The following is a 26788-nucleotide window of genomic DNA, read 5'->3' on the forward strand; positions in this document are numbered from 1 at the left end:
CACGATTAAAATTTAACCGGCTTTTGTGCAACCGGGCATTGATGTTATGGGAACCATGGTAACCAACCAAATCTTGGTTGTTTATTCCATGCTGCTTGTTGTGAGGTAAAGTTGAAGGTTATTTCCTATGGTACTGACATCTTTTTGCTGATGTCTCCAAAAAAAGATGGCTGTTTTATTTTTAAAATTCTGGTGACCTAAACTAATTTCAATTTAATTTTTCGATTAATTCCGTTCCATTCCGAAAATTTTACACATTCCATAAATATTTATAGGCTGGATTTTGGCACTATAGTTTATCCAGAGATTTATGGATTCAATAAGTTTATGGAACGTTTAAGGAACGCATTTTTTATGTTTATCGATTTAATAAAGTTATTGGATGGATAAACAGTTCATGGAACAACTGAGAAACCGGGCATAATACTACATATTAATAATACATAAATACCGGGTTGATAGATTACTAATTGGCTCACTGTGTTCAATTTTTGGAGTTTTATGATGCACAGTGATGTAGACAACTAGTAAACGGTAAAAATATTAGTTATCGAAGTTTGGAATTCAAAATACTCATTTTAAAGAATATAATACAATGATCGGTAATATTATGACACTTCAAGAGCAAAGCATAATTGCAACTTTATGGATCTTGAAACCCTATTGAAAGACCTTGTAGAAACCCTTACTATTCTAATGACTGATTTAATTAGTTAAAACCAACATTTTTACTTTGTAACTGTCTACAGCCTACAGATGCTGACCTGAAATGAAACTCCTCTAGGATAGTCTTCCTGAGATCTTCTTTTCCTTGAAGGAAATTGCGATTTGCATATGGCCTGGGTTTCAATCGTCCAAACTTTCCTTCAATTCGTTTGATGATCCGGCATAATATTATGTTTGATCCTCTCCTGTATTCTGGTGCTTTTGGAATCGAAACGAATTTCCTAAACACTCGAGGATAGTACCTACACTGTAAAAATAGATTAGTAAATTTGATGAAGCCTGCGTAAATCAGATTAGTATATATGACTGAGACACAATCATATTGTACAAACAAACGTTTATTCGCAAGATTTTTAAAATATCAAATCAGCAACCACATTATTACATAGTAATTTATAGATTGAATGTCGATTTTTGTTGATAATTCAGTGTTTGAGCGTTTGCTTCTTTCCAAGTTATCGAGTTATTAATGAATTACTTTTGTGCAGTTACAGACTGAACATTTCTCTGTTTGTCCTAGAGAGAGATAAATGACTGAATTCGTGCCAAGATGCACAAACCTACTCCAACGACCTTCGACCATATTGCTATGTTTCCGGAAATTACGACGCTTTTACAGCTGAGTTTTAGCATCTAAGCTAGTCAGCATAAACCTGTCAAAGATGTGCTATAATCCACGCAAACCTTGGATTGCACCATTGCTCCTCTTATAGAGTACAGTGCTACCATATTTCATAGAATCCAGATAACCTGTGAGCTAATTGTGCGAAAGTAAGAGTTATTTATTCATGTAAGTTACAATATATTCTGGCTTATACACTAATTTGTATTGAATTACATTATAGCTTGTTATTCAACAAATTTTACGAAGCATAAAAAATTATTAATCACAACGAAGATTGAATGAGAGATTGATTCAATCTCTCTCACAGTGAGATTGAATATCTATAATAATGTAATGTAACTAGATAAATCGACAGTGTTTCAACAAATAATTACCAACTCTCTGAAGAAGATATAAAATATCCTTCAGATCAATACACGACAGGAGAAAGATCGAAAAAGTGAGCATAGCAATTTTGAATCAGCATAAAAACGGAAACACTGTTGGTGTACTCCTATAATATATTGAAATAGCATTGGCCATAAAGCCCCGTGCTGCAAACTAAGGATTGTACGGACTATAGTGTGATCAAGACTTCCCAAGAGAGTTAACATTCGTTCAATTTTGGTAAATAACAATTAACACTTTTTCACATGCCTAGGGAGTGCAGTGCGTATAGGCGTGATTTAGAACCCAGATGTGGAAGTTTTCAGTAGCAGTGGATCAGAGTTTGGCTGAACTTAATATATTTATGAATAACTCAGCATACTTCAGCTTGTGATCCAAGTGTTTTCAAAAATGATACTTTTTCCTTGACTTTACAAAAATAAAATAATTATAATATGAAATTTCTAGTGAAAACACACTAATAACAAATTCAACATTGAAAAAGTAAATCGGATTAATGAGCTTTTCAACAAGCATATCATGCTATCAATTTCTTCAGTGCTTTAGAGACTTGAGATATTGTCAAAAATCCACTTCATTTTAATAAAAATTATTATTTCACAGGTGCATGCTTTCGTGTGTGCTCACACATCATCAGCTAGCTATCATCATCTCAAGTCTCTTCAATTATGGAAAATTTCCACAACAACAATATTCACTCTTTAAACTTAATCAATTATAAAATAGTTTAACAGGATATTTTTCAAACTTGGGTGTGTCCATTTGTAAAATAAATTGGAAATGAAATAGGTCTGCAAAACTATAATGCGGAATGATGAGGATACAATAATGGGACAATGTCATCAATGCACATGTTTTAACAGAGTTTTAGCTACTTTTCCTTGTATATGGAATAGAAATAAAGATGACTTACCAGATAGTTGAGGGAGTGTTTGACAGAAGTGAAATGTTTGAGTATGTTATTTGTAATGCCTTGCTTGTCACACAGTAAGCAGTAGTACGCTTGGACATCTCCAGCTTCCGTCAGCTCAATCAGGTACTCCAGACCAATTATTGGCACGGACCGGAAAGAATCAAGTTGTACTTGAATTTTGCACGGCTTTATTTGAGTCTCATTTTCCATGCCTGGTGGCGCTGGCTCTCCCAATTCGATTCGAGTCTCCAGTTCTTCCTCTGGAAATAGATTCCATCAAATGATTTAAAAACAATGAATTGTCTTAGGCTAGGCACACACCAGTTAGTCAAGAAAAGACAAGACACGTTTAGACACAATACTTCACATAGTTGCTTATGAAGACATGTCTAATTGCAATGACTAATCATAAGCAACTATGTGAAGTATTGTGACTAATCGTGACTAGTCTTGTCTTGACCAACTGGTGTGTGCCCACAGTTGTCACATTGGCTTGCATTAAATTCTAATCAGTAAATTATAACCAGAATATAATATTATTTTTTATGTGCAATTGCAATCCATAATGCCAAAAAACGCGTTGTTTGTATGGCCTAGATAGCCGGGAGACATAATAGCATGACCGGTCTGAAAAAAGGCTGAGCTTCAAATCTAGTATTTATTCAAGCAAATACATGAAAAAATCGTGTACAAAGCATGAATAACATCTTGATCTTCAACGGTCGGTAGAATCAGCAAAAGCCTTATTGTTTTTTTTATAATTAAAATCTCTCTCTGTAGTTTTCTGCTCGTAAGCAGGTCCTTCTATATGGCAGCAGCCCTCCACTCTCTTCTATTCTCTGCCAGTCGCTTCGTTGTATAGTAGCTCATCCCCTCCTTGATGTCGTCCAACATTTTGTATCTTCTTCTCCCTCTTCCTCTTCTTCCCTGAATGGTCCCCTCCATGGCATCCACCAACAAGCATTGCCGTCTCATCCAATGTCCCAGCCATCTCCTCTTTCTTCCCTTTATCACATCCAGCAGACTCCTTCTTTCCCCAACCCTCCTCAACACCTCCTCGTTTGTAACTTTATCCCTCCAACTGATCCCCTCCATCCATCTCCATATCCACATTTCCAATGCCTCAAGCCTCCTCTTATTCTCCTTTCTCAGCGTCCAAGTTTCTGCACCATACAGTGCCACACTCCAAACATAGCACTTTATTAGCCCTTTCCTTATTGTCTTGTCCAGTTGGCTACAAAGAATTCTCTTTTTCTTATTGAATGCTGTTTTTGCCATAGCAATTCTTACTTTGATTTCTTTGTTGCATTTCATATCCTCTTCCATTATGCTTCCTAAATACTTGAAAGATGATACCTGTTCCAACTGTTCACCCTCCAGTACAGCATTCCCCATTCTTGCTTTCCCTGCACCAATTCTCATGCACTTTGTCAAAGAAGAATTATTCAATTCTTTTGGTCTGGTAATGTTATTCAAACCGCAGCCTGCTCTGATATATTATTAGACATTAGAGGAGGCTGTGGTCAAACAAATATTATTTTCTTTTTTAATATTTTATTAAGAGTATAGAAAGCACATAAATTAAAAATCATACTAATGAAAAATATAAATTATAATAGTTTCAATTCAAATAATGAACAACTTAATGTGGTACTGATAGCTGTAAACAAGAATATAACGATAACTCTCGTAGAAAACTACACATTTAGTTACTACAAGAAAAATACGCATTTACATACAGAGTGGGTGAAAAGTCCGAGAACGGCTTAATATCTCATCCACAAAGGTAATTTGATGGTGGGTGTGATTGGGGATCCTACTCTGAAAAGACTACTCAACTATGACTTTAAAAATCTGGTCCGCCATCTTGGATCCGCCAATTTGAATGCAACTTTATTTTTTTTTTAAATAGGAAGGTGATCATATGATTTCGATACGGAATTTCAAATGAATGGCGAAAACCTTATATCGATATCTCAAACCGTTTCGAAGATATTCACATTATGAATCAATACTATTCATACCAGAAAGAAGAGAAAAAAGTTTGAGAACGGCTAGCTTAAGCTGCGTTTACACCGGAGTTAATACATGAGTTATTCACAAGAGTTAAACTCGACTGAATCATCAAAACTTTATCTTACAAAAGTTAAGAACTCGTGTTTTTAACAGAAAATTCCTTGTTATTAACAAGATTTATGTTATCAATATAATTGACTTCCATATGATTTCATTTAATGAGAGTATTCACATAATATAACATTTAAACGTTCTTAAAGCGTTTGCTAAGGCTGGTCACATACCGATTAGTCAAAACAAGACTAGTCACGTTACTTACAATACTTCACATTGTTGCTTATGACGCAACTCAAACTGACCAGTCATTGCAATTAGACAGACTCCATAAGCAACTATGTGAAGTATTGTGACGAAACGTGACTATAGTGAGGTTCACGTTATAATGGCAGTGAAGAAAGATAGGAGAAAAACGTTGCCAAGTCTCTCCATTTTGCCACTGGCTGTACATAGCTGTTACTCAATTCATCCCATTAAATTAATCTAAAAATAATTATCATTTCCTTGATGAAATAACCAATTTGATGTCAAATTAATCAAGAAAATATATTTTTTCATAATTTTATTTTAAAATTGGCTTTCATAACTGAGATCAGATTTTTATTTTTATACAAACCTGAAATGGTGACTAATTCAAAAATCTGGTGTGGTACACTCACACAACTTTCCTTGCTCATATGTGAAACTACGATCAGACTTTTGTATATGTGTATATATAATTGTGGATGGTACAAGGATTGGAAACATTTGTATGTGCAATACAATATGGACTGGATTGATCCAGTGACCCAGCCGAGTTTATGGAGAAATGGATGTGAAATTATCATTGAACGGATACGTGACAGATTGATAGAAACTTGGTGGAATAGGGCCGCAACTTCGCAGTTCCACTCAATGTATCAGAGACTAAGAACGTCGCATACAATTGGAAGAGATTATATTAATGACGAAAACAAGAGACGTTTTATCAGTATGATATTCAGAGTGAGAGGGTCCCTGTTACCTCTGAATTTCAGGGTAGATAGGAATGATAACAGCTATATATGTTCACTTTGCAATAGCAGGGAGATAGAAGACACATGCCACTTCTTGGGTCGATGCACAGTACTGGGAGAGTTTCGGATGAAATGGTTCGGTCGCTGGATTATAGAAGAGGAAACTATACTTAGATACCTGAATGGTGAAAACTGGAGAAGATTGGTGGGCTATATTGACGAGGCTTTGAAGTATCGGGAGCAATTGGTTTTAGAGTTCAATTACTGAGAACAACATGAGGGTTATATCCCATGACATTTATAGTACCGTAGAATTATTGTAATTTATGTAATTAGAGATACAGTTGTATACATTTATTTATTTTTTTTGTGTCTCTCTTTCTCATTTTTATACATGCAAATCAAACTAAATGTATTTATTGGGTAAATGATTTGAGAAGTCTTGCTGCCATTTGGAATAATTATATGATGCGCTAAGGTCTGATGATGAATTTTTCTTTTCTAAAATTGATAGCTTTCATTCGGAGCGATTGAATGCATAGAGAGTATCGATAAGATGTTGTCCGAAATAATTTAGAACTGATTCGAGAAATCAGCTTATCGAAAAATTGATATGATATGATACAGATAAACTACCAACTCTGGCTGACGGCATGTGCCATGCCAATTTAATTTTTGTTATTGCTTTGGAATTGTAATTGTGCTTTTTGTTATGAGTATCAATAAATTCTTTATCTATCTATCTATCTATCTATATATAATTGTTTTCAGAGTACTTTTTCCTTTGTGTAAATTGTAAAATTCGATGATTTTTTTAGTCATCATTTTTTTAAAGTCGTCAAAACAGCTGTTCTACAGATGAAATATCTCGACTATGTGTTCTTTTTATGAACTGCTCTACCTACCTACCTCATGCACGAGAAGGAGGTTACAAAGTCCATTTCTCAAGGATGGGGTGGGCCCCCCATTAGTTTCCCAGAAAGGAGACTCATGCCAGTTAAAAGAGCTGATAAATAACGATACAGAGTATGAATTTGAAAAAAATCTGTCAAGTTATTTTGAGAAAATCGTGAAAGACATGGATTTTTTAGTAATTATCCGCCATTTTTCTCAAGTATATTACGGAGCTCCTGCAATTTTCTCAGAAATGAGACTCATGTCAGTTGATAGGGCTTATAAATAGCTATCCATGGTATGAATTTAAAGAAAATCGTTAGAGCCGTTTTCGAGAAAACCGTGAATATCATGGCTTTATAGTGATTATCCGCCATTTTTCACAAGAATATTACGTAGCTCCTGAAATTTTCCCAGAAATGAGACTCATGTCAGTTGATAGGGCTTATAAATAGCTATCCATGGTATAAATTTGAAGAAAATCGTTAGAGCCGTTTTCGAGAAAACCGTGAAAAACATGGTTTTTTAGTAATTATCCGCCATTTTTTCCGCCATTTTGAATTCAATTTTATTGAATTTCTTATTGTCAGATCCTCATGGTATAAGGACCTTAAGTTTAAAATTTCAAGTCAATCGGTTGATTAGGAATGGAGTTATCGTGTTCACAGACATACACACACACAGACCAACACCCAAAAATCATGTTTTTGGACTCAGGGGACTTTGAAACGTATAGAAAACTTGAAATTAGGGTACCTTAATTTTTTTTGAAAAGCAATACTTTCCTTACCTAAGGTAAGGAAACGCATAGACTTTGAAACGTATAGAAAACTTGAAATTATGGTACCTTAATTTTTTTTGGAAAGCAATACTTTCCTTACCTAAGGTAGTAGGGAAAGGAAAGTAAAAAGCTGTGATACAACAATCTGAATTTCAAAACAACAGAAATTGAGTTATTTAGTAGGTATTCTATTCCAATTTCTTTTAAAAATGATAGAAAAATATAAATCCTATTTAAAAATAAGTAATTTCAATGGATTAATCCTGAAATGACTTTTCAATATTATTTATACCGGTACGAGTAGGTCTAACCTATACGGGTAGGCTAACTTAAGCATGGATGAAGTCTAGGATGGTTAGTTATCAACTTTTAAAATGTCATTTCAGGTATTTTAATTTGTGTTTCTCATACGGTGATGTTTAAAAATTATTTCATTGTTTCAAAAATACATTTTAAATCAATTATACGACTTGTGTACTCAAGTATTTTGATAGAATGAAGAAAAAAGATGGCGGCTGAGCATTGTTTGTTTAGTTTTTTTGTACAGTCACTGTCAAAAGTAAATATAAAATATTCTGGCAAATAGACAACATTGCAAAGCGAGAGAGAGATTGTGCTATCTGTTTTGTTGTCTGATAGAAAAGGACAGCAACAGTATTGTCAATCGTACACTGCCATTATAATGTGGACCTCACTATAGTCTTGTCCAGTACTCGTGACCAGTATAAGTGAGTATATGTTTTTAAAGTACATATTTCTCTTCAAGAACCCCGTCAACCTCGATTTTTTCATAACACTTCTCCAAAATTTGAAAATTTTAGATTAAACATGGTACATGTTTAACTTCAGTTGTTTCTGATTTTCTGTTCAAATGAGCGACGACACATTAAAAAGCAGGAAAATGATCCTCCAATAATTATTTCTGTTGAGTGAAATATTATGAGATGAAAACTCACCGTAAAGAATAGGGAAGTTTTTAGCTGGATGCTTGGGTTTATCCATTGAAGAGCAGTGGTTCTGACTGTTGGCGTGCATATTGAACTCTTTGACTCCACGCATCTTGGCGCTGCATACGTGGCAAGTGTAACTTGCACCTTGCTTAGAGTAGTCGGCCGAGAACACGAGTCCATTTCTACCATTATCCAGTGGCACATTACAATTCTTCAGTAAATACCTGATATTCTCAGTCTCCCTGAAGTCCTCTTTCTGAAACATTGCAAATTGATACTTCAGAAATGTTTAATGCAAGTCGTGAAATCATTCATAAATCTTGAGTAGTTTTCCAGAAAGACATACCTTGAATTCTCTTCATGGATTTTATTAATGTAATCATACATCAGGAATCACAAACTTTTTAAAATGAGTCATTTTGAAGTCATTGAAACATACGATTTTTCAATCATCTCACAATCTGAACAGGTTTTATGAACAGCCGGAAATTTGAAAGAGTTGATAAAATAATGTCAGAAAATGACTTACTTTCATCTCGCATACAAATGAATAAATAGAATCTAGTTATTTCGACGCACTCACGTTGTTCCAATTCTTTGCATAGAATAATTACAATAGAATACTTACATGAATCAGTCAAAGAAGGAACTATTAGTCGAAGCTTAGTGACCACAGTCCAAACAATAATTTACGCAACATAAGCGATGTACATCGCACAATAAAAAGTATTTTTCATTAAAAATAATTTTTATTGCTTAGTGAGGGAATTCGTTGGATCGAAAAAAATAGGAGAGTACCAGGCTGTATATATTTAATACACTATAACGTATACTCTATACTGAGTTGAATGTCAGTAAAACTAACATTTAATCTTCAAATGGCATTATCAATTATTTAAGCTGAAACATCCAATTTTTCTAAAATTTGGTTATGATCAATATTCATGTTGGATTAACTTAGTACATTTGAGATTCCAGCTTGGTTTTGTATGAGAATCTAAAATATCACCAATTAAAAGTACCACAAGAGTCTTTGCAACTCAAGTTATCTATCGCAAAACAGAATACATTTTTCCTCGCGTTTATTTTCCTTACATGAAGATAATTTATCATTAACCAAAGGAGCATTTTTTTGCTCTTTATAACTTATAGATACATATTTTTTAAAATTATATATGATATTCAAGTTACATAGCAAATAATTTTCCCTCATCACTACACAAAAAGCACACAGTTCATTAAAGTGTACATTCTACAATTAATAAAATAAGACAATACAAAATTCAATCTTTGATACACTATGCCGAATAAGTTGTGGGTTCCAAAACCGATAAACACATGATTTTATGTAATCTCATCCAAGTACAAGTGAGTAATAGTATTGCAAAATCTAAGGTCGCTTTATTTTGAGGCATTAAATTTAACACACATACTAAAAACCGTAGTCACTTCTCCCAAAGCAGTGTGGCATTATATATATCAGAGAATGATCTGCAGTCACTGGCTTTTTGAGATCAATGAAGTGAAAAATTATAAACTACGATTGAATCAATTTATCAAATAGCGGTGATAGCACGAGAGCAGGTTTGCAATCACCTCCATACGACCACCAGAGTCTGACACTGCACTGATCACTAATGCCACTTATACAAAACACACAATTGCTTTTCTTTTCAGCAAAAAGTCACTCCTCAAGGAAACAGTATAAAATTATATTTGTTGTGTAGCTTCAGAAATTGTCTTGTTTTCACTATTAAGTTTACTGTTCACTCTCTCTGATTAGCGTTTCATCAATAATTGTTATTTCTATCTTTTTACCAAAGAGACTGGTTGGTTGATTTCTAAACTTACAGCAAGTCAGCAATGTGATACTTTGCGTTAGTGGTAGTAGATAAAATATTGTATACAACAGTTTTATATGGTCTTCAAAGCACTCGTGAGATGTTTAAGACACGCGTTCGCTCGCTACGATCGCGTCTCAACTCCACATCCAACTGGTACAGTTAAAGACCCTTATCATAAAACTGTTGTATAAACTACTATTATCAAATACAACATTGAGTAAAAACACAAAATTTGGAGGTACGACAACCATTTGCTAGAACTTTCTTAGAACAATATTGAGTATCAATTTATTTGAAAGTTTATTAGCGAAAAATGGCCTTCGAAACTTTTCTCCCCACATCTTATATGTAACACATGTTCTCCCATTAATATGAATCTGAAACCTTAAAATGAGTCAATCAAACAGTCCAGTCAATTGTACTTGTTGGGCTTCAAATTATTATGCACTTCAAAAATATTTATATTGCGTTCCTAATAGCAATATCAGAGGATAGAGCTCGTTTATGCAAGTCTCTACTAATGATAAGTTGATGACATAAATGATAATGGCCATTAAGAGGTAGGTGTCAGTGCTTGGGCGTAGATAGCTGGTCGTTCAGAGTGAGTTGGCTTGATGTTGCTGGATTCGCCGACCTCCGGCGTGGGTTGAAGAAGAGAGTCGAAGAGTCGGGGTGATGAATAGTCTTGAGGCTCTCTCAACTGGTGCTTCACTCAGCTCGTCGCCTCGTTTGAGGATCCCCGTCCTCTCCATCGGCATATGAGATTCACTTCAAACTTTCTGCATTGTTTGAATAGGAAGCATTAATACTGATGGTTGTCATCAACACTATACTGCTGCAGGTGCCGGCAGTGAATTCGTATGTCTTTTTTTGGAGTCTCTTACGGGAAGACCCCACATCGCCTGAATATACCATTAAGCCGTCACTTTTACATATCAGCCGGGACCAACAATTTAACGTGACCATCCGATAACAAGAGAGTGACCTGGCTAGAGATTAACTTCCAGTGATCGGGGAACAGGGTGTCTTGGAATTGTCCTTGCATGAAACCAGATCCTGAAATGGTTCGGCTGCCAAAATAATTAAGCGCTCTTTATGTATATCAACAATAACATAGATTGGCTCTTACTGCCAATATCCAACATTCACCAACCCCGCCCATATTGGACCAGGAGCTCACTAGCTATTCAGGAGCTTCATACTTGTTATTGCACCCGTCAAGGCTGATTTTATGCCTTGACAGTTATTACAGGTCCGCAATGGTTTGTATTTGATTAAGTTCCCCAAATGCAGGTCTAGGTTACGGAGAAATGCAATGAGCATAATGTGGACCTGTATAATCATGTTTGTTGACTTCAAGCAAGTCTTTGATAGTATTTCCAAGGATGAGCTTTTCTGTTATATGGCGCAGAAAGGTCCTCTGAAAATAATCAGACTTGTCAAAGTCATTCTGGATAGTGCAAGGGCCAAAAAAATTGTGGATGGCAAGGCAGGAGAGGAGTTTGAGGTTAAGCAGGGTGTGAGACAAGGAGATGCTCTCTCAGCTACTCTATTTATAGCGCTGCAAAGAGCGTTAGAGAATGTCATTGATACCGGTAGCATTATATTCAAGTCAAGACAAATGTGCGCTTTCACCGATGATATAGTGTTTGTGGCTAGAAATGAGAGAGCTAAATGTAATGCTCCTTGAGATACAACGAGAGGGAAGAAGGATGGGTCTTGAAATCAACAAAGAAAAAAATTCATGAGAATAAAACAAAATTTGAATAGACGCACGCTGAATGACTTTCCAGGAGATGGATGTACATTTAAAAATGTAAGCAACTTTTCTTAACTGGGTATAGATGTGAATACCTCCAATAAAGTCAGTGAAGAAATAAAACTAAGAAACAGAGAATCGTGCCTATTACACAAATATCAATCTCATAATCTCCAGAGCCAAAGAGTGACCAAATTGAAATTGTACAGGACACTGATAAGACCTGTAGTAGTTACACATGGGGCGGAAACCTGAAGTATCACAAACTCGGATGCATCCAAGCTCAGGATATTTGAAAGAAAGGATGATAGAAGAATCTATGGAGGTATTAATGAAGGAGGAGAATGGAGGCAGAACAAACCGAGAAATAAATTATATTCTCCAGGGTAGAGACATTGTAACACACATAAAATCCCAGAGGCTTCAATGGATTGGGCACCTAGAAAGAATGGCTGAACAAAGAATGCCCAAAAAAGTGTATAAGGATAGATTGGAGGGAAGAAGACAAAGAGGCCGACCAAGAAATCGTTGGCTAGATCAAGTGGAGACAGATATTAGATTGATGAGGGTCAGAGGTTGGAAGCAGAAAGCAGGTGACCGTTTGGAGTGGAGGCGAATATTTGAAGAGGCTAAAGCTCACGCTGAGCTGAAGAAGAAATGCAGATCTCCATCCCGCATTGGGTATCCAGGCGCACCACAAATAGCTCTGATTAGTTCAGTATTGCTAGAAAGGCTACTTTATAGTAGGATAAGCACAGCAATTCTTGAGACAGTCCCTATTGAGCAAGCAGGCTTCAGGCCAGAGCGCAGTTGTGAGTATCAAGTCTTGGCACTGACAACATTCATTGAGGCTGGATATCAGTGGCAGAGAAAAACACCTGTAACTTTTGTAGATTTGAAGGCAGTATATGATGCAGTTTGGCGAAAAGGTCTGATATATAAAATATTAAAAGTTATTCCATGTCAACTTATAGTGAGACTTGTCAACAATATGCTGAAAAACAGATCCTTCCAGGTTTTAATTGGGCATGGGATGAGTCTAACAAGAAGGCTTGACAATTGTCTGCCACAAGGATCTGTCCTGGCTCCTCTCCTCTTCAAACTTTATGTCTAAGACATGCTTAGAGTCGAATCCAGAGTATTTGCGAATGCATATGATTTAGCTCTGGCTACACAGAGTGGTGACCTTAGGACCGGAGAGGAGACACTAACAAGTGACTTAGCTGTCCTGGCAGACTACAGTTCTAAATGGAGGCTATGCCCCAGCCCTGGGAAAACTGAAGTATCAGACTTCCATTTATGCAATAAGCTGGAAAATGCTGAGTCGAGGGTCTCAATGAATGGTGCTGTCTTGAAACATAATAAGTTCCCGAAATATCTTGGCATCACCCTGGACAGGACTCTTTCCTTCAACCACCTAAGCAGCCAAGTTGAAGACAAGAAACAACATCATTCGGAAACTATGCGACACAACTTGGGGTTCATGTTCCTCAACTCTGATGTGCTCTAGTCTAGGCCTGGTGTATGCTGCTGCTGAGTACTGCGCCTCTTCCTGGATCAACAGTTTTCACACTAATCTTGTAGATGTGCAACTGAACAAGCATAATTTCGGGAGCCTTACGATCCACTCCAATTTTCTGGCTCCCAGTGCTCAGTGGCATACCCCCACCAACTCTTTGCAGAGCACAGGAGGCTCTCCTTCGGCTCTATGGAAGAATTCCTCATCCATCAGGACATTCCAGACTTATATAGAAGGGAGCTAAAGTCCAGAAGGCCAGCGATCAGGATGGCAGAGCAATTAAGAGACGAGAGGCCCTGTTTCTCTGACCAGAAGATGGAAAGAGGAAGCGCCCCCAGGAATGCCAGAGAGCTATTTCTCAGGCACTGGGCCTCCTGGTTTTGAGCTTCCCCGGCGCATCTGGGTGGCACTGAACAGAATTCGATCTAAACATGGGAGATGCGATGCATCATTTTTCAAATGGGGACTTGCAGACTCCCCACTATGTGAATGTGGGACGATGGAGCAGACAGTGCACCACATCATACTTGAATGTGAGAGACGTGCCCACATGGGTGAGGCTAACAACTTTACTGAAGTCAGTACCCAGGCAATACAGTACATTTCAACCCATGACGTGCACTCATAACAGTGTGAAATTTTCTTAATTTTGACAAATATGCCATACGCTAAATAAAATAAAAAGGGTGTCTTGGACTCTGCTCATCAACAGCGCAAAAAATTGGGGGTTCAATTCGTAATTTAGAACTCAAATAGAACTTGGTTTTTTCAAATTATATTTAATTTAATTATGTTTATTTTGGATCATTGTTTTGTATTATTATACACTTCATGTGTTCTCATAAAATGTAATGTATATTTTTGATTTTCTCTTATTCACATAGTCTTTTCTACATTTTCCCCTAGAATTTACACAAGTATATTGAAAAAATATACTCATGAAGTATAAATAGGAGTATTCTTCTTCTCTATAAAAGAAAAGTGTTCTTCCTCCAAGGGAATAAGGACTGAGTACAATGATGACTCCAACTGCAGCAACTCATTTACAATTCACTGCCAGCTGTTGGTCCTTTTATGGTCCTCCAACAGCTAAACATCAGTCAGGCAACCACTATAAAGACAGAAGAGGCTTATTCATCAAAACAGGTCTTATGGCATCTCGTACATCTGCCTAAATGGCTTGGAAGCATCATCTGCATCATAAGGAAATGTAGTAATATTGTAACGTAATTAACTAGAAATTTCATTATCTACTCATGTACTGAAAATTGTGCTCAGAATTTGGCTTTTGATTTTTTTTTCTCACCTACAAGCCATTCAATAATTATTGAATACAACTAAAATTTTCAAAAAGATGTGTTTAATGATAACCAAAAGCATATATACATGAAGAAAAACAGCATAAGTATGCACTTTAAATGAAACTGAAGAAGAATTTTAGGAGCTGAAATTCAAGGAAACAAATCTTAAACAGTAATGAATATTTCAGCCAGCTTGGGTTGATATTTTTAAAGCCTGTCTTTAAAAACATTGATACGAGATTCTCAGTCAGCGCTTCGAATACCCGAATTTACTAGGCAGTCAAGAATTAAGAACAAACCACTTTTATTATATGGTTAGTTCCAGATTCTCATTCAATGTGATGCAAAATCTTGCAACAAATTAAGGTCAACAGCATGTTTCACATTATTATTCGTTTCAAAAATCATTTATCGAGAAAATTATGAGAATGAAATTGAATTTTATATAAATAATTTATAAATTCATTTTAAAAATGTATAACTACAGAAGAATAAATTGTAAAATGTATTTAATCAATGAGTGTATGTTATGAACCATAAATTCCTATTGATTTATTTATATAATCATGATATACAAATATTGAATGTCAAAATACTAAATAGCTTACCTTTGACGATGATGTTCATAAGATTGAGATGAACCAAATAGAATTTGAGACCCAGCAGTGTAGAGATGAAGAACAGATGAACAAAAGGATAAACCCAGAACACAAATATCTTAATGGAGATACATACTGTTTGTTTTGATGAGTTCATACCTGCAGATCAGGATCTCCCTCATGCCATTCGTCGATGACGCTGCCTCCCTCCAGGTCCAGGTCGTCGAAGTTGGTTCCGCTGCCACCTGCATTCCCGACGTTCGAGTAGCCTTCCATTGCTGCCATCACGACGCACAAAAATGTGCAAAAACACGACAAACAATCCTCTTCTTAATTATTCTGCAAATTAAAATAATAAACACTGTAAAAATTCGTTGGAAAATGTGGAAATGTTTGTCCATTTACCAATGTTAAATAACCGATTAATAGGAATGTCTTCTCCAGTGGTTGCACGATGTCAAAAACATGATGTCGATCCTCGAAGAAAGCGATCAAATATTGAAGCTCATCACCAAATATCCACTAAAGCAATTCAGTTGGTTCTTCAATCCAATGTTTCTATGACCCAGCCATGAATTTCGCAATTATAGTTTTCATTGATGAAATCCAATTGAAAATTCCAAGTTGAAAGATTCTAGATATGAGCCAAAAGGAGCGAAAGGATTGGACACAAGGAGTAAATTTAACCAGATCGGAAATTTAGAAGAAAATATAGACCTACCTTATCACGGAAATTATTATGCTAGATTTAGAATGATACTTAATTTCCTGAATAAGAGAAATGAATCAAATGACCTGAAAGACAAACTGAAAAGTCTTACTGATGAAAATAAGTTACAGAAAGTGCATCACATCAATATTCCATTTCAACTTTTACGTAATTCCACATGAATCTGCATTCCAATTGTTGGAAAGCTACCTTTATAATTGAAGCTCGTTTAAAGGACGAAATATTGCTTCAAAAAGGACACTGACAATTTTTCTGGAGGGAGAGAGAGAGATACACAGGCTTAAAGAGCAAAAAAGAACATTATACAATAAATAACAGAGTCTCAAAACATTACGACGTGAAAAAAGTTTCCATTTATAAAGTTAACATAGGAAATTGTATTTGATAGATCGACCATCGGCTCTCGGTATAAATATATTATTGCTTCATGAATGGACGTAGGGGAATTCTGAATATCAAAACCCGAAGAAAATCAGGGGGAAATGAAACCAGAAGAGCTGTTACTTCATTCAGTCCGGTAGCTTTAAGAAGCGACACGACTTTGAGGAACAATAGCCTGTGATCTTTCCCTTGCAATGGAGGGATATGAATAAGGTGATTTCGAGTCTTTAGCACATGTGCTATTGGAAAGGAGCAAAACTATAATCACAGCAAAATTTCTCAACATGGAAGTACACTCTCAACTCAGAAATCGATTGAAATAGATTTCTGATTGATTAAACAAAATTATAAAAGGGGCAATAAGTGGAGGAGTTTCAAAAGATGACTAAATGTAAGATTGGTAACGTTTATTCATCTAAATGTTATTTGAGAGATTCTATTTCAACAAATTAAACAGAAATAGTACATGATTTTTTATGTTCAAGTGTTATCAAGTTGTATACCTCTCTGAAAAGAAAATTACCAATTACAATTGAAAACCACAAACCTCGAGATAAGGCATGAGAATTCATAAATTGAGCCAAATTAGCAGTACTGTTACTTTGTTGGTAAAAAGCCTTTAACGTTCAAACGATGACCAAAAGGATCAATGGAAGACCACAAAAATACAAAACAAAATTGATTGAACTTTCAAGAAAAATAACAGTATAAACTTGATAATTGATATTTCAAATAATCTTATTACCCATACAAGAACAAGAACTAAAGTTGATGATATGCATCAAAAAAGTAATGAGCTTTGTAAATTGAGTTTATTTCTTGAGCTCTGGTCAGGTGAATCGGATTCGGCCTGCCTTTATTGGTAAATTTGGTAGAGGTCACCAGTTATAGCATGACCCCTCAAACGGTAAAAGAGTGTGGTACCATACTGGTGTGGTAGGAGTATAGGGGTGAGATTGTCTCTTTCACACACCTTCCTTTCTCACTCTGTATGCAAACGGCCAGTGTGGAAAATATTGGAACTGAAAAACCGGCGGCCGAGAACAAACTGACTAAACTCTTACCCTTAACCTTATATAATCAGAGTTCAGTTCCATGTGGTGGGAGTCAGAAGTTCATGTTATATCTCGCGGGCTGTAACCAGTTGAAAACCACGTGTATTCGAATTTGAAACCACAAAATTATTTAGCGTATGGCAGATACACAACAAATATATAGCTCATGAGCATCAAAAGCCAAGATATACACTGTATATTTCCAATTTCTTTGAGATGCTGTGTAGTTTTCGGTCAGGAGAACATAAGCTCTGACCGCCATCATTTGCTAGTTCATTTAGCGTTACCCAATGTGCACCACATAATGAATTTGCCGCTTGAGCGGGCCATTCACTATCCGACAGTTTGGTCCAACTACGTTGAGCCACCACGTTGGACCTTTCACCACTCAAGCTCCAGCTGATAAGTCAAACATCCCCACTCACGTTCCGAATCGAACCTGACTAGGCGACTGACCTTGCGTGGTCGGACAAGTCAGTTGGACAGTTCACCAGACTACCGACAGCATTCAGCCCGCCCATAACAGCCCCATTCACGTTCCGACGTCAAATTGATGGACCTGAAGTTGGAAAACATATCAGACAGAGAATGGCCCGCGCTTTAGGCTAGCTTCACGCTTTCGGTTTCATTCGGTTTGGTTCGTTACCGAAAACGAATGAGGCTTTCATACGTGTCAGGTTTTAATTCGTACGGTTCTAATTAGGTATTTTCTTCTCAAACACAGCTGTGTTTGGATTTTCACAGTTCATGCTTGTATATATTTAAATATAACAGCTGGTGTTAAATATTGTAAGATGTTATTTCTTGAACAACAAAATTTTAAAGTTAATTAAAAATTGTGAATTATTTGAATAGTTTCTTTTTGATTATGTTAATTTTGGATGTTCAGAGAGATTATTTTTTTAAATTGAAGATTTGTTCCTTGTTTTGACACATGGTATATAAACTTTATCTCTCCTCTCCATTGATGAAATCATGTAATATTCGTGGAAAAATAAATAAAAAAATGAAAATAATAATAATTTTTAATAATAAATTCTCCTTAGTTTTTATTTATATCTTTCATATTTTTTAGCAAACTATTCATTGAGAAAAAAAAATTCTGTGAACTAACAGAAATGAATTGACCATATTATTTTGACTTGGAAAATTTTGAAACAGATAATCACGATATCAGGTTAAAATAAAAACAAAAAAGGCAAGCGTGTGTAAAAGAATTTGTTTTTCCTGTTTCCTCAGCAACGAATTCGAATATAATGAAACCTATTCGTGTCGAGGGGGCGTTCGGTGCTATACGGTTGCTATTCGGTACCGAATTCAAACCGAATCATCGTTTCACACTTATCGGAATTTGCCGAAAACGAAACGAACCGAACCGAACCGAAAGTGTGTGAAAGTAGCCTCTCGCTAGCAACGAATTGAAACCTGATGGAATTTATTAGAGTCAAGTGGGCGTTCGGTTCTATGCGGTTTCTATTCGGTACCGAATTCAAACCGAATTACCGTTTCACACTTATCGGAATTTGCCGAAAACGAAACGAACCGAATGAGTGTGTAACTAGCCTTAGGCACAAGGACTTGCACATGCGCGGTTGGTTTCTACTCACCACGTGGCGATGAACCGTGCTTCGCAACGATTTTCCGCGAAACAGATCACCAGATATCCGCATTAGAATTTACCCAAATAAGGCAGCTCAGCATGCTCTTAGTGATAAAAGTATTTCTATATAGAAGGATTGATACCTGACAACCCTTGATCCAAGATTCAATTACATATAAAAATCTTGCAAACCTTTGAATTATACCTAGAATCAATCTTCCAGTTAGAAATATATGGTCGAGGAAAAACACATTTTATAGTTTGTCACGTCAAGCAATTTTTTTTAATACACTAATCTTCATGATACAACAAAGAATTAATAACACATAAAAATGTATCGAGTACTTACCACATGATTAGAAGATTTAATAGATTAAACGTACATCGTTCAAAAGAAAAACTTCCGGCACCCAGAAATCGTTATCATTGCGATCATTCATTTGAAGGTTTCACACAATATGTAGATTTCTTTAACGGAGTCGTCAAGAAAAAAAACACTGAAGTTGTTGTTTCCAATCCCATTATGGTTGGAATGAAGAATAATGGAGGATGATAAGTGAAATAATATTTCACATTATACATTATGATTTGAAAACGAAATATGTTAATCGACAATGTAGAGAACAATTGCCTGCGTAGATACAGCTTGGCTTGGTTGGGCCGTAATGCCATCTAGATATCTTGTTAGAGAAATGAGTTCAAATACTGTATGTCCATGTTGTTGTGAATTGCGAAGGATTTGTTAAAAAGACTGCGTAAAATGTTGTTGAACTCTTGACATTCATTCAATTTGTTTGTGTTTTTTGTGAACAGTTAACACTATTCAAACTTAAAATAAGCTGTTCCCTTTTAACACAAACTTTTTTGTAAAATATTTAAAAAAACACCAAGACAGCCCAGAATACCTTCTTAATGCTTTGATTGGATGCATCGTGAAAGTCATCATGAAATTACTTGATGCACCAAGTAATAAGAATAGTCAAAAATGCAACTTCCCAAATTCTTTCAGTACAATATAGAAATTTGTCACATGTACAATAATAATATTGTATTTATAACTCATCTTGAACTTCTCAATCTAGATATTTAGGTAAAATAGTTCACAACTCTTTCAGTAATGCAGAAGTTTTCAAGAAATTTTTCAAAAATATAATTTTGTGTATGGTATTCCTTTTGTAATCATTTTGGTAGGTACTACATGACAATGGGAGTATTCATTTACGTCACTGTACATGTATTGGATTGTCTAAACATTACAGTTAAACTGATAAATCCGGCCAGCTTATCAACTCATTCATTTTTATTTATAAAAATATCTCACTTCACTGAAATTATTTCAAAAACTTATTCCAGACGAAAATTATACCAGAGTTACGGGTATAATTTTCATATACTCCGGTAATCCAATTACAATATATCTTGGTAACATTTTTTAATATGTTAGGCCTATATTATAGTAATTCCTCTCAGCAGTGTCGTGATTTTATTTTTGCAATACAATTTGCATGAATAGGTACCCTTGCCATAATAAGAAATGAACCGGAAGTAGAACAAATGAGTCATATTTATAATATTTGACTAGATTCTCAAAATGAATAGCTCTTTGGTAGGTTTGACAGGATGAAATAAGAATGGTTGACATTTATTTCAATTCCATACGAATACTTCAAACTGAAAATATTGAAAGATGAAAAAACTAACAGCTTCACTAATCACTATTCGAGAAATTGACAGATTGGTTCTGAGCTAGAGCGTATAAGAATGTATAAATGATAGAATAGAAACGAAGAAATAGTTTAAAATTCATTATTTAAAACAGAAAAAAAAAATTATCATATAAGAGCCTTCCTACCAGGCGCGCGGCGGGGGACTACCACCTTGTAGTGTCTAAAAACCTATTTGAAGGAGACTGTAGACTGTAATGTATGTCAAATATTACATTATAACTAAAACAGGATAAAAGTTGAGATATAAATCTATCATCTTTTTTTCTGTACAGACCTCTATATTTGTAAAAACTCTCGTGTTAATAAAAGCATTATTATTATTAGGTAACTTAATACGGCGATGAATGATTCTGTGGAACTATTCTAGATAATAGACACACATCGACACATCCCTAAATATTACCGTAGCGAAAATATTGTTTTAATGTCTGTCAGCTACCCAGCTGCAAGGCCGCTTAAGAGATTAGCAAGAATTTAAATATTATTTTACCATATTTTTCAATGTCAAGTTAACACCGAATAGAACGCCATGGAAATACTCAAGTAAATGCGCCAAACTACTCACACTTATTTTTCATCTCAATTGAAAACACATATTTACCAGCTATTTGAATAGGCATTGAAAAATTTATAAAGCAAATAAGTGATATAAATACTTCATTCCAATAGAAATTTACTCCAATGTATAAAGGTTAGGCTACAGTACATATTTTGAAACATCTCTATTATTGCCACAATCTGTTGGGTGTCCAGTTTCAAGAACTATTCAAATTTATTGACATTGAAAGCAATATATTCTTGTCGTTAGGGTGTAGGTTAAGTTTCTTAACGAAATATTCCCATATACCTGGTGTTAAGTTTCCGGCTGAAACCCGATTATTTTATTGAAAGGAATACGGTAGATGATTTTGAGGTTGGTACAAAATCGAATTAAAAAGAATACCATAGGTTTATTATTATGAATGGTAGAGGGGTTTGTAAAAGATGCTCGTTATCATTGCTGTTTGAGAATGTAGTTAAAAAATTTTACACCAGATGTCAGCACTGATAAGACTTACGCTCAAGGGCCCGGTTGCACAACAGCCGGTTAAATTTTACCCGTGGTTAATTTCACAAGAACCAATCAGAGAAGGCGTTTTTGAAAAGACGGCTTCTCTGGTTGGTTCTAGTTAAATCAATCACGGTTAAAATTTAACCGGTTGCTGTGCAACCGGCACAAGGTCTATAAAATACAGGTCATGACACTATTATTGTGAGCAGCCATTTTATGGGGTCTTTATGGCGGTACATTTGAAAATCCAATTCAATTTGCTCGTAACAAAATTATGCATTTTAAAAACAATATTCTAGTTTAGATAATTTGTGAATTCAGGTTTTCAATTTTTTAATTATGAAATTTCAATAATAAATGCTTTGAATTATTAAAAAATGTTCTTAGTCTTGTAAATCAAGGATTATGCTTCAAAAGGCATTGGGACAAGACAGTAATATGCGAGGCCAATTTCAAAAAGAGTTTTAAGTTCCCAATCAATTGAATCTAAAAATCAACAATTCAGTTCCTAGTTTGGAATCTAATTTATTATTATTCTTTCGGAACAATTTATTCAAAGCCAAGCAATATCCATTGAACAATATTACAAAATAACAAATCATGTTGTTCAATCCATAATGATAACAGCTGATAAATTTGAAAATTGGTGAACTAGGACCCCATTAAATGGCTGCTCACAATAATAGTGTCATGACCTGTATTTTATAGACCTTGCTTACGCTCCAAGGTCTATAAATACAGGTCATGCCACTCGTGTACCTTATGGAGCGGCCATTATGTGGGGTCTTTATGGCGGTACATTTGAAATATCCCAATCTGCTCATAACAAAATCATGCATTATGCTTATTAAAAACAATATTCTGATTCAAATAATATGTAAATTCAGGTTTTCGATTTTTTAATTATAAAATTTCCATAATAAATGGTTCAATAATTCATTTTTTTTATTATTCAAAATTGTTCTTATTCTTGTAACTTGTTATGATACATAAGGCATTGGGACAAAAGGTAATCCTCTAAAAGAGTTTGAAGCTCCCAATCTAAAAATCAACAATTCAATCAGGGCCGCACCGGGCGCCGCGGCTAGGGGGGCGCCACGGTCGTATAATGATTACCGTCCCGAAATTATCGGTTCAAGTACCTTTATTTCACCTTCACGTTAAAAGTCTTGAACCATTTTCTTATCAATCCATTTCTATGTATAACTCATTAATTATATGTGTAGTGTGAATTGTGGCAAAAACAATAAAAACTTGACATTCACTGACTAAACTTTGGTGAATACAGTCACTCTACACATATAGCATAGGCGTATATTTTTGCAGTCATTGAGTGAGCCTGTGCGCGCCCACTGCTCCTGCAACGTACAAGTCGTCATTGGTCGCTTCATTGTACAAGCTGGGTGATGAAACTTCTTATTTTATACTCTTTTCTAACCTTGTATTCTGCAGGCTAAAACCTATTTAATTTTAAATTCTTGATGATATTCCATTTCCATTCCTTTATTTCACCTTCACGTTGAAAGTCTTGAACCATTTTCCTATCAATCCATTTATATGTATAACTCATTAATTATATGTGTAGTGTGAATTGTGGCAAAAACAATAAAATCTTGACGTTCACTGACTAAACTTTGGTGAATACAGTCACTCTACGCATATAGCAGAGGCGTATATTTTTGCAGTCATTGAGTGAGCCTGTGCGCGCCCACTGCTCCTGCAAGTCGTTCTTGGTCGCTTTATTGTCTCAAGCTGGGTGATAAAACTTCTTATCTCAAACTCTTTTCTAGCCTTGTATTCTGCAGGCTAAAACCTATTTATTTTTAAATTTCCGTTGATATTCCTAAATATAAAATTTTTCAATAAAAAATAAATTAAATTTTTCAATTTAAAATAAATTGAAAATTTTTCTATTTAGGAATATCAACGGAAATTTAAAATTAAATAGGTTTTAACCTGCATAATACAAGGTTAGAAAAGAGTATAAGATAAGAAGTTTTATCACCCAGCTTGGGACAAGCTATTGATATTGTTGATCAAAAACTATAATTCATCAACTTGATTTTTTCTTTAAAATTTACTCATTTTTGGAAAATCATAACTCAGTACTTATTGGAGATAATGAGTTGCGAATAATCTCATTTTATTCAGAATTTTATAATCTAAAACAAAGGCTAGAGCCAATTTTTTATTACTGGATTTGGCAGAAATAGCTGAAAACTGGAAAATGAATTGAAAATACGAAGTTCTGGATTTCTCTCATGTATCCACATAACAAATTAAAAAATCTGAACTACAATATAAATTGCAAGCACACCTCCTTTTTTATGTCTATATTGACTGGACTAAGAAGTTCCTGTGACAACTATAGAGGAATCAGCTTGCTAAACTCTTACTTGCTTACAAAATCTATAGCATGATTATTAAGGAGAGGATGCAGCCCATAATGGAAGCTATCCTGGAAGAGCAATGTAGCTTTACTTTTAACTTATAATACCTTACCGCGTTATACTTGGGAGGGGGCGCATATCAAAATCTCTGAATATCAAAGGCCCTGAATTCAGTACCTAGTTGGAATCTAAATATTATTATTCTGTGGGAAGAATTTATTTTACAATTCAAAGCCAAGCAATATTCATTGAACAAATGACCAGTATTTTTATAGACCGTGCTTACGCTTACCACCTCTTGCATACTAGATTTTTCCACTTTCAGCTATCGATTACTGTAGATAACTAAAAAAAAATGAAAAATTTCACTAGGACCCCTTGTATTGACCCCCTGATATGAAAAGTTGGGCTATGCTCTGGGGATTATTAAGATTACTTGGTACAGAGCATTTGAATCTGGGGTTATTAAAAAAAAATCATTAATGATGCACACAAGTTAAGCCGTTTTGACTAAATTCTAACGTAGTCCTGGAAAAAGCGAGAAGCACTACACCAATATAATCATTTCATGTAAATTACGTAGGTAATTAGGTAATTGAAGAATTTATTGAAGCATTTATTCGTACGTAAATATTATTACGTAAAGTAGGTACTGTAGGTAAATATTCCCATATAGCCTACCTGGCGTTAAATTTCCGGCTGAAACCAAACTATTTTGTTGAAAGGAATAGATGATTTTGAAGTTGGTACAAAATCGAATTAAAAAATAATAGGTTGATTATTATCCATACTGGAGGGGAGAATGGTTTTGTAAAAGATGCTCGTTATCATATGGAAAGCTGGGCTATGCTCCGGGGATTATTACGATCAGTTTGTACAGAGCATTTAGATTAGGGTTTTAAAAAAAAAATTACTAATGCACACAAGTCAAGCCGATTTAACTAAATTCTAACGTAGTCCTAGGAAAAGCAAGAAGCACTACACCAATATAATTATTTCATGTAAATTACGTAGGTAGGTCTAACTACTGTAGGCTACTTGGTATTGTAGCTTATAACGAATACAATAAGTTAGGCCTACATCTTTTAATTTGATAATCCAGTTAGGTATTGAGAAGGATATTGCGGAATTATTAAAATTTACGGATACATTATTAAATAACGTCGATGGAAAACCTTATAATAATTATTATCAATAAACTCATTTATGAAAGAGGTTTTTGAACTTACCGATCAATAAAGTACACTCCAGAACAAACTCACTGATAGATCAAAAATAACAAAGTCTTAAAAATGGAGGAATATACTTGTAAAACAGGGTTTAAATTTCGACTTTACACAAATATTAATATTTGCTGCTACTGCTACGGCATTGATTACAGAAAGCATAGTTCTAAATCCAAAACCATAGGCCTACACGACAGGAAAGGACGGTAATGCCAAAATGGCGATTTTGTGCTTTGTGGAAATCGACAATTTTGATTCTTGCTGGAGCTTTGTGCAATTTATCATCAAAACCTAACATAATGAGTACCACCCAGTAACGAAACGACTACGTTCAGCTGATAGCGAACAAGTATTGTTCAGCAGATTATGAGCCAGCAATAGATTCAACTCTTCTATGAAGTGAGAAGTTTTTAGCTCAAAAATCTCTAGTTTCATTCAAAATTTAGACTTTTTGAATAATTATTTAGTTACTGTTCTAGATTTTTTAATTTCAGATTCTAATAGTATCTATTAGATTCAAAATTTGCTCGTTTATCTGAGTATTGAAGAGTGTAAAATTAATTGTATTTTGAAAAGTGAAAGTGACGTAACCAACATTTTGATTTAGACAGTATAGTATAAATTGGAAATGGGACAGTTTTGGGCATGAGCCTGTTGTGCCTTTCCTCATGTTAAGTATTTGTACACAATTTAAATAAATAAATAACTCACATCTTGAAATGAGTTCTTAATTCATTTCGTGTGCATTTTTAAAAGGTAGGAAAAGAGGTTGTAGGTAATGATTTTGCTTTTGAATGGCAGTATGATGATACTATTCGTTATTCGAATTATTCAATTACTGTGCTCAGTAAGCGTAAAGACAAAAAATAAGGTTACATTTAAAGAACTGATTGAATGGAACAGCTACACATGCGCACTACGAGGCTGTGGAAGGTCAAGATGATTTGGTGTTCGCGAATGTGTATGCTGGCACAGAGATGTGATACTTTGGGAAATATGAATAAAGTTGAGCATTTGCTTATACTTCTAAAATTTTCAAATTTTGAAAAAAATTGAGCAAATGCTTCAAAAAAAGGTGAGTCTAGTCTAGAGCAGCTTATCACCTTTTGCTCATAGTAAAATAGCTCAACTAATCCGTATGAGGAAGAGGAAACTATACCAGATACGATCACAACCAATCTAGTTGAGAATGAGAACTATAAAACTCAACTAAGAGATAAAAAGGTAACAGCTAACAAGAACCGCTATCCATCCGCTACAGT

The 26788-nt window shown here is 35.0% G+C and overlaps 1 protein-coding gene across 3 annotated transcripts in view; it reads right to left on the minus strand.

Moving 5' to 3' along the window:
* The window catches only part of LOC111043583 (uncharacterized protein CG7065), a 39321-nt gene extending 13569 nt beyond the window's left edge, over positions 1-25752 (minus strand). For 2 of the 3 annotated variants that reach the window (XM_039421803.1, XM_039421795.1), the window contains exons 1-5: positions 25530-25752; positions 15526-15705; positions 8351-8600; positions 2652-2911; positions 765-973 (exon numbers count right to left, since the gene is read on the minus strand). In XM_039421803.1, coding sequence (XP_039277737.1) covers positions 765-973; positions 2652-2911; positions 8351-8600; positions 15526-15651 — 845 coding nt within the window. In that variant the 5' untranslated portion in view covers positions 15652-15705; positions 25530-25752. The remainder of the gene's footprint in view (positions 1-764; positions 974-2651; positions 2912-8350; positions 8601-15525; positions 15706-25529) is intronic. The other variant, XM_039421808.1, reaches the window with a different exon arrangement.
* Between the last annotated feature and the right edge of the window lie 1036 nt (positions 25753-26788).

The sequence above is a fragment of the Nilaparvata lugens genome, chromosome 1, assembly GCF_014356525.2.
Source record: "Nilaparvata lugens isolate BPH chromosome 1, ASM1435652v1, whole genome shotgun sequence".
NCBI classification, from domain to species: Eukaryota; Metazoa; Arthropoda; class Insecta; order Hemiptera; family Delphacidae; genus Nilaparvata; species Nilaparvata lugens.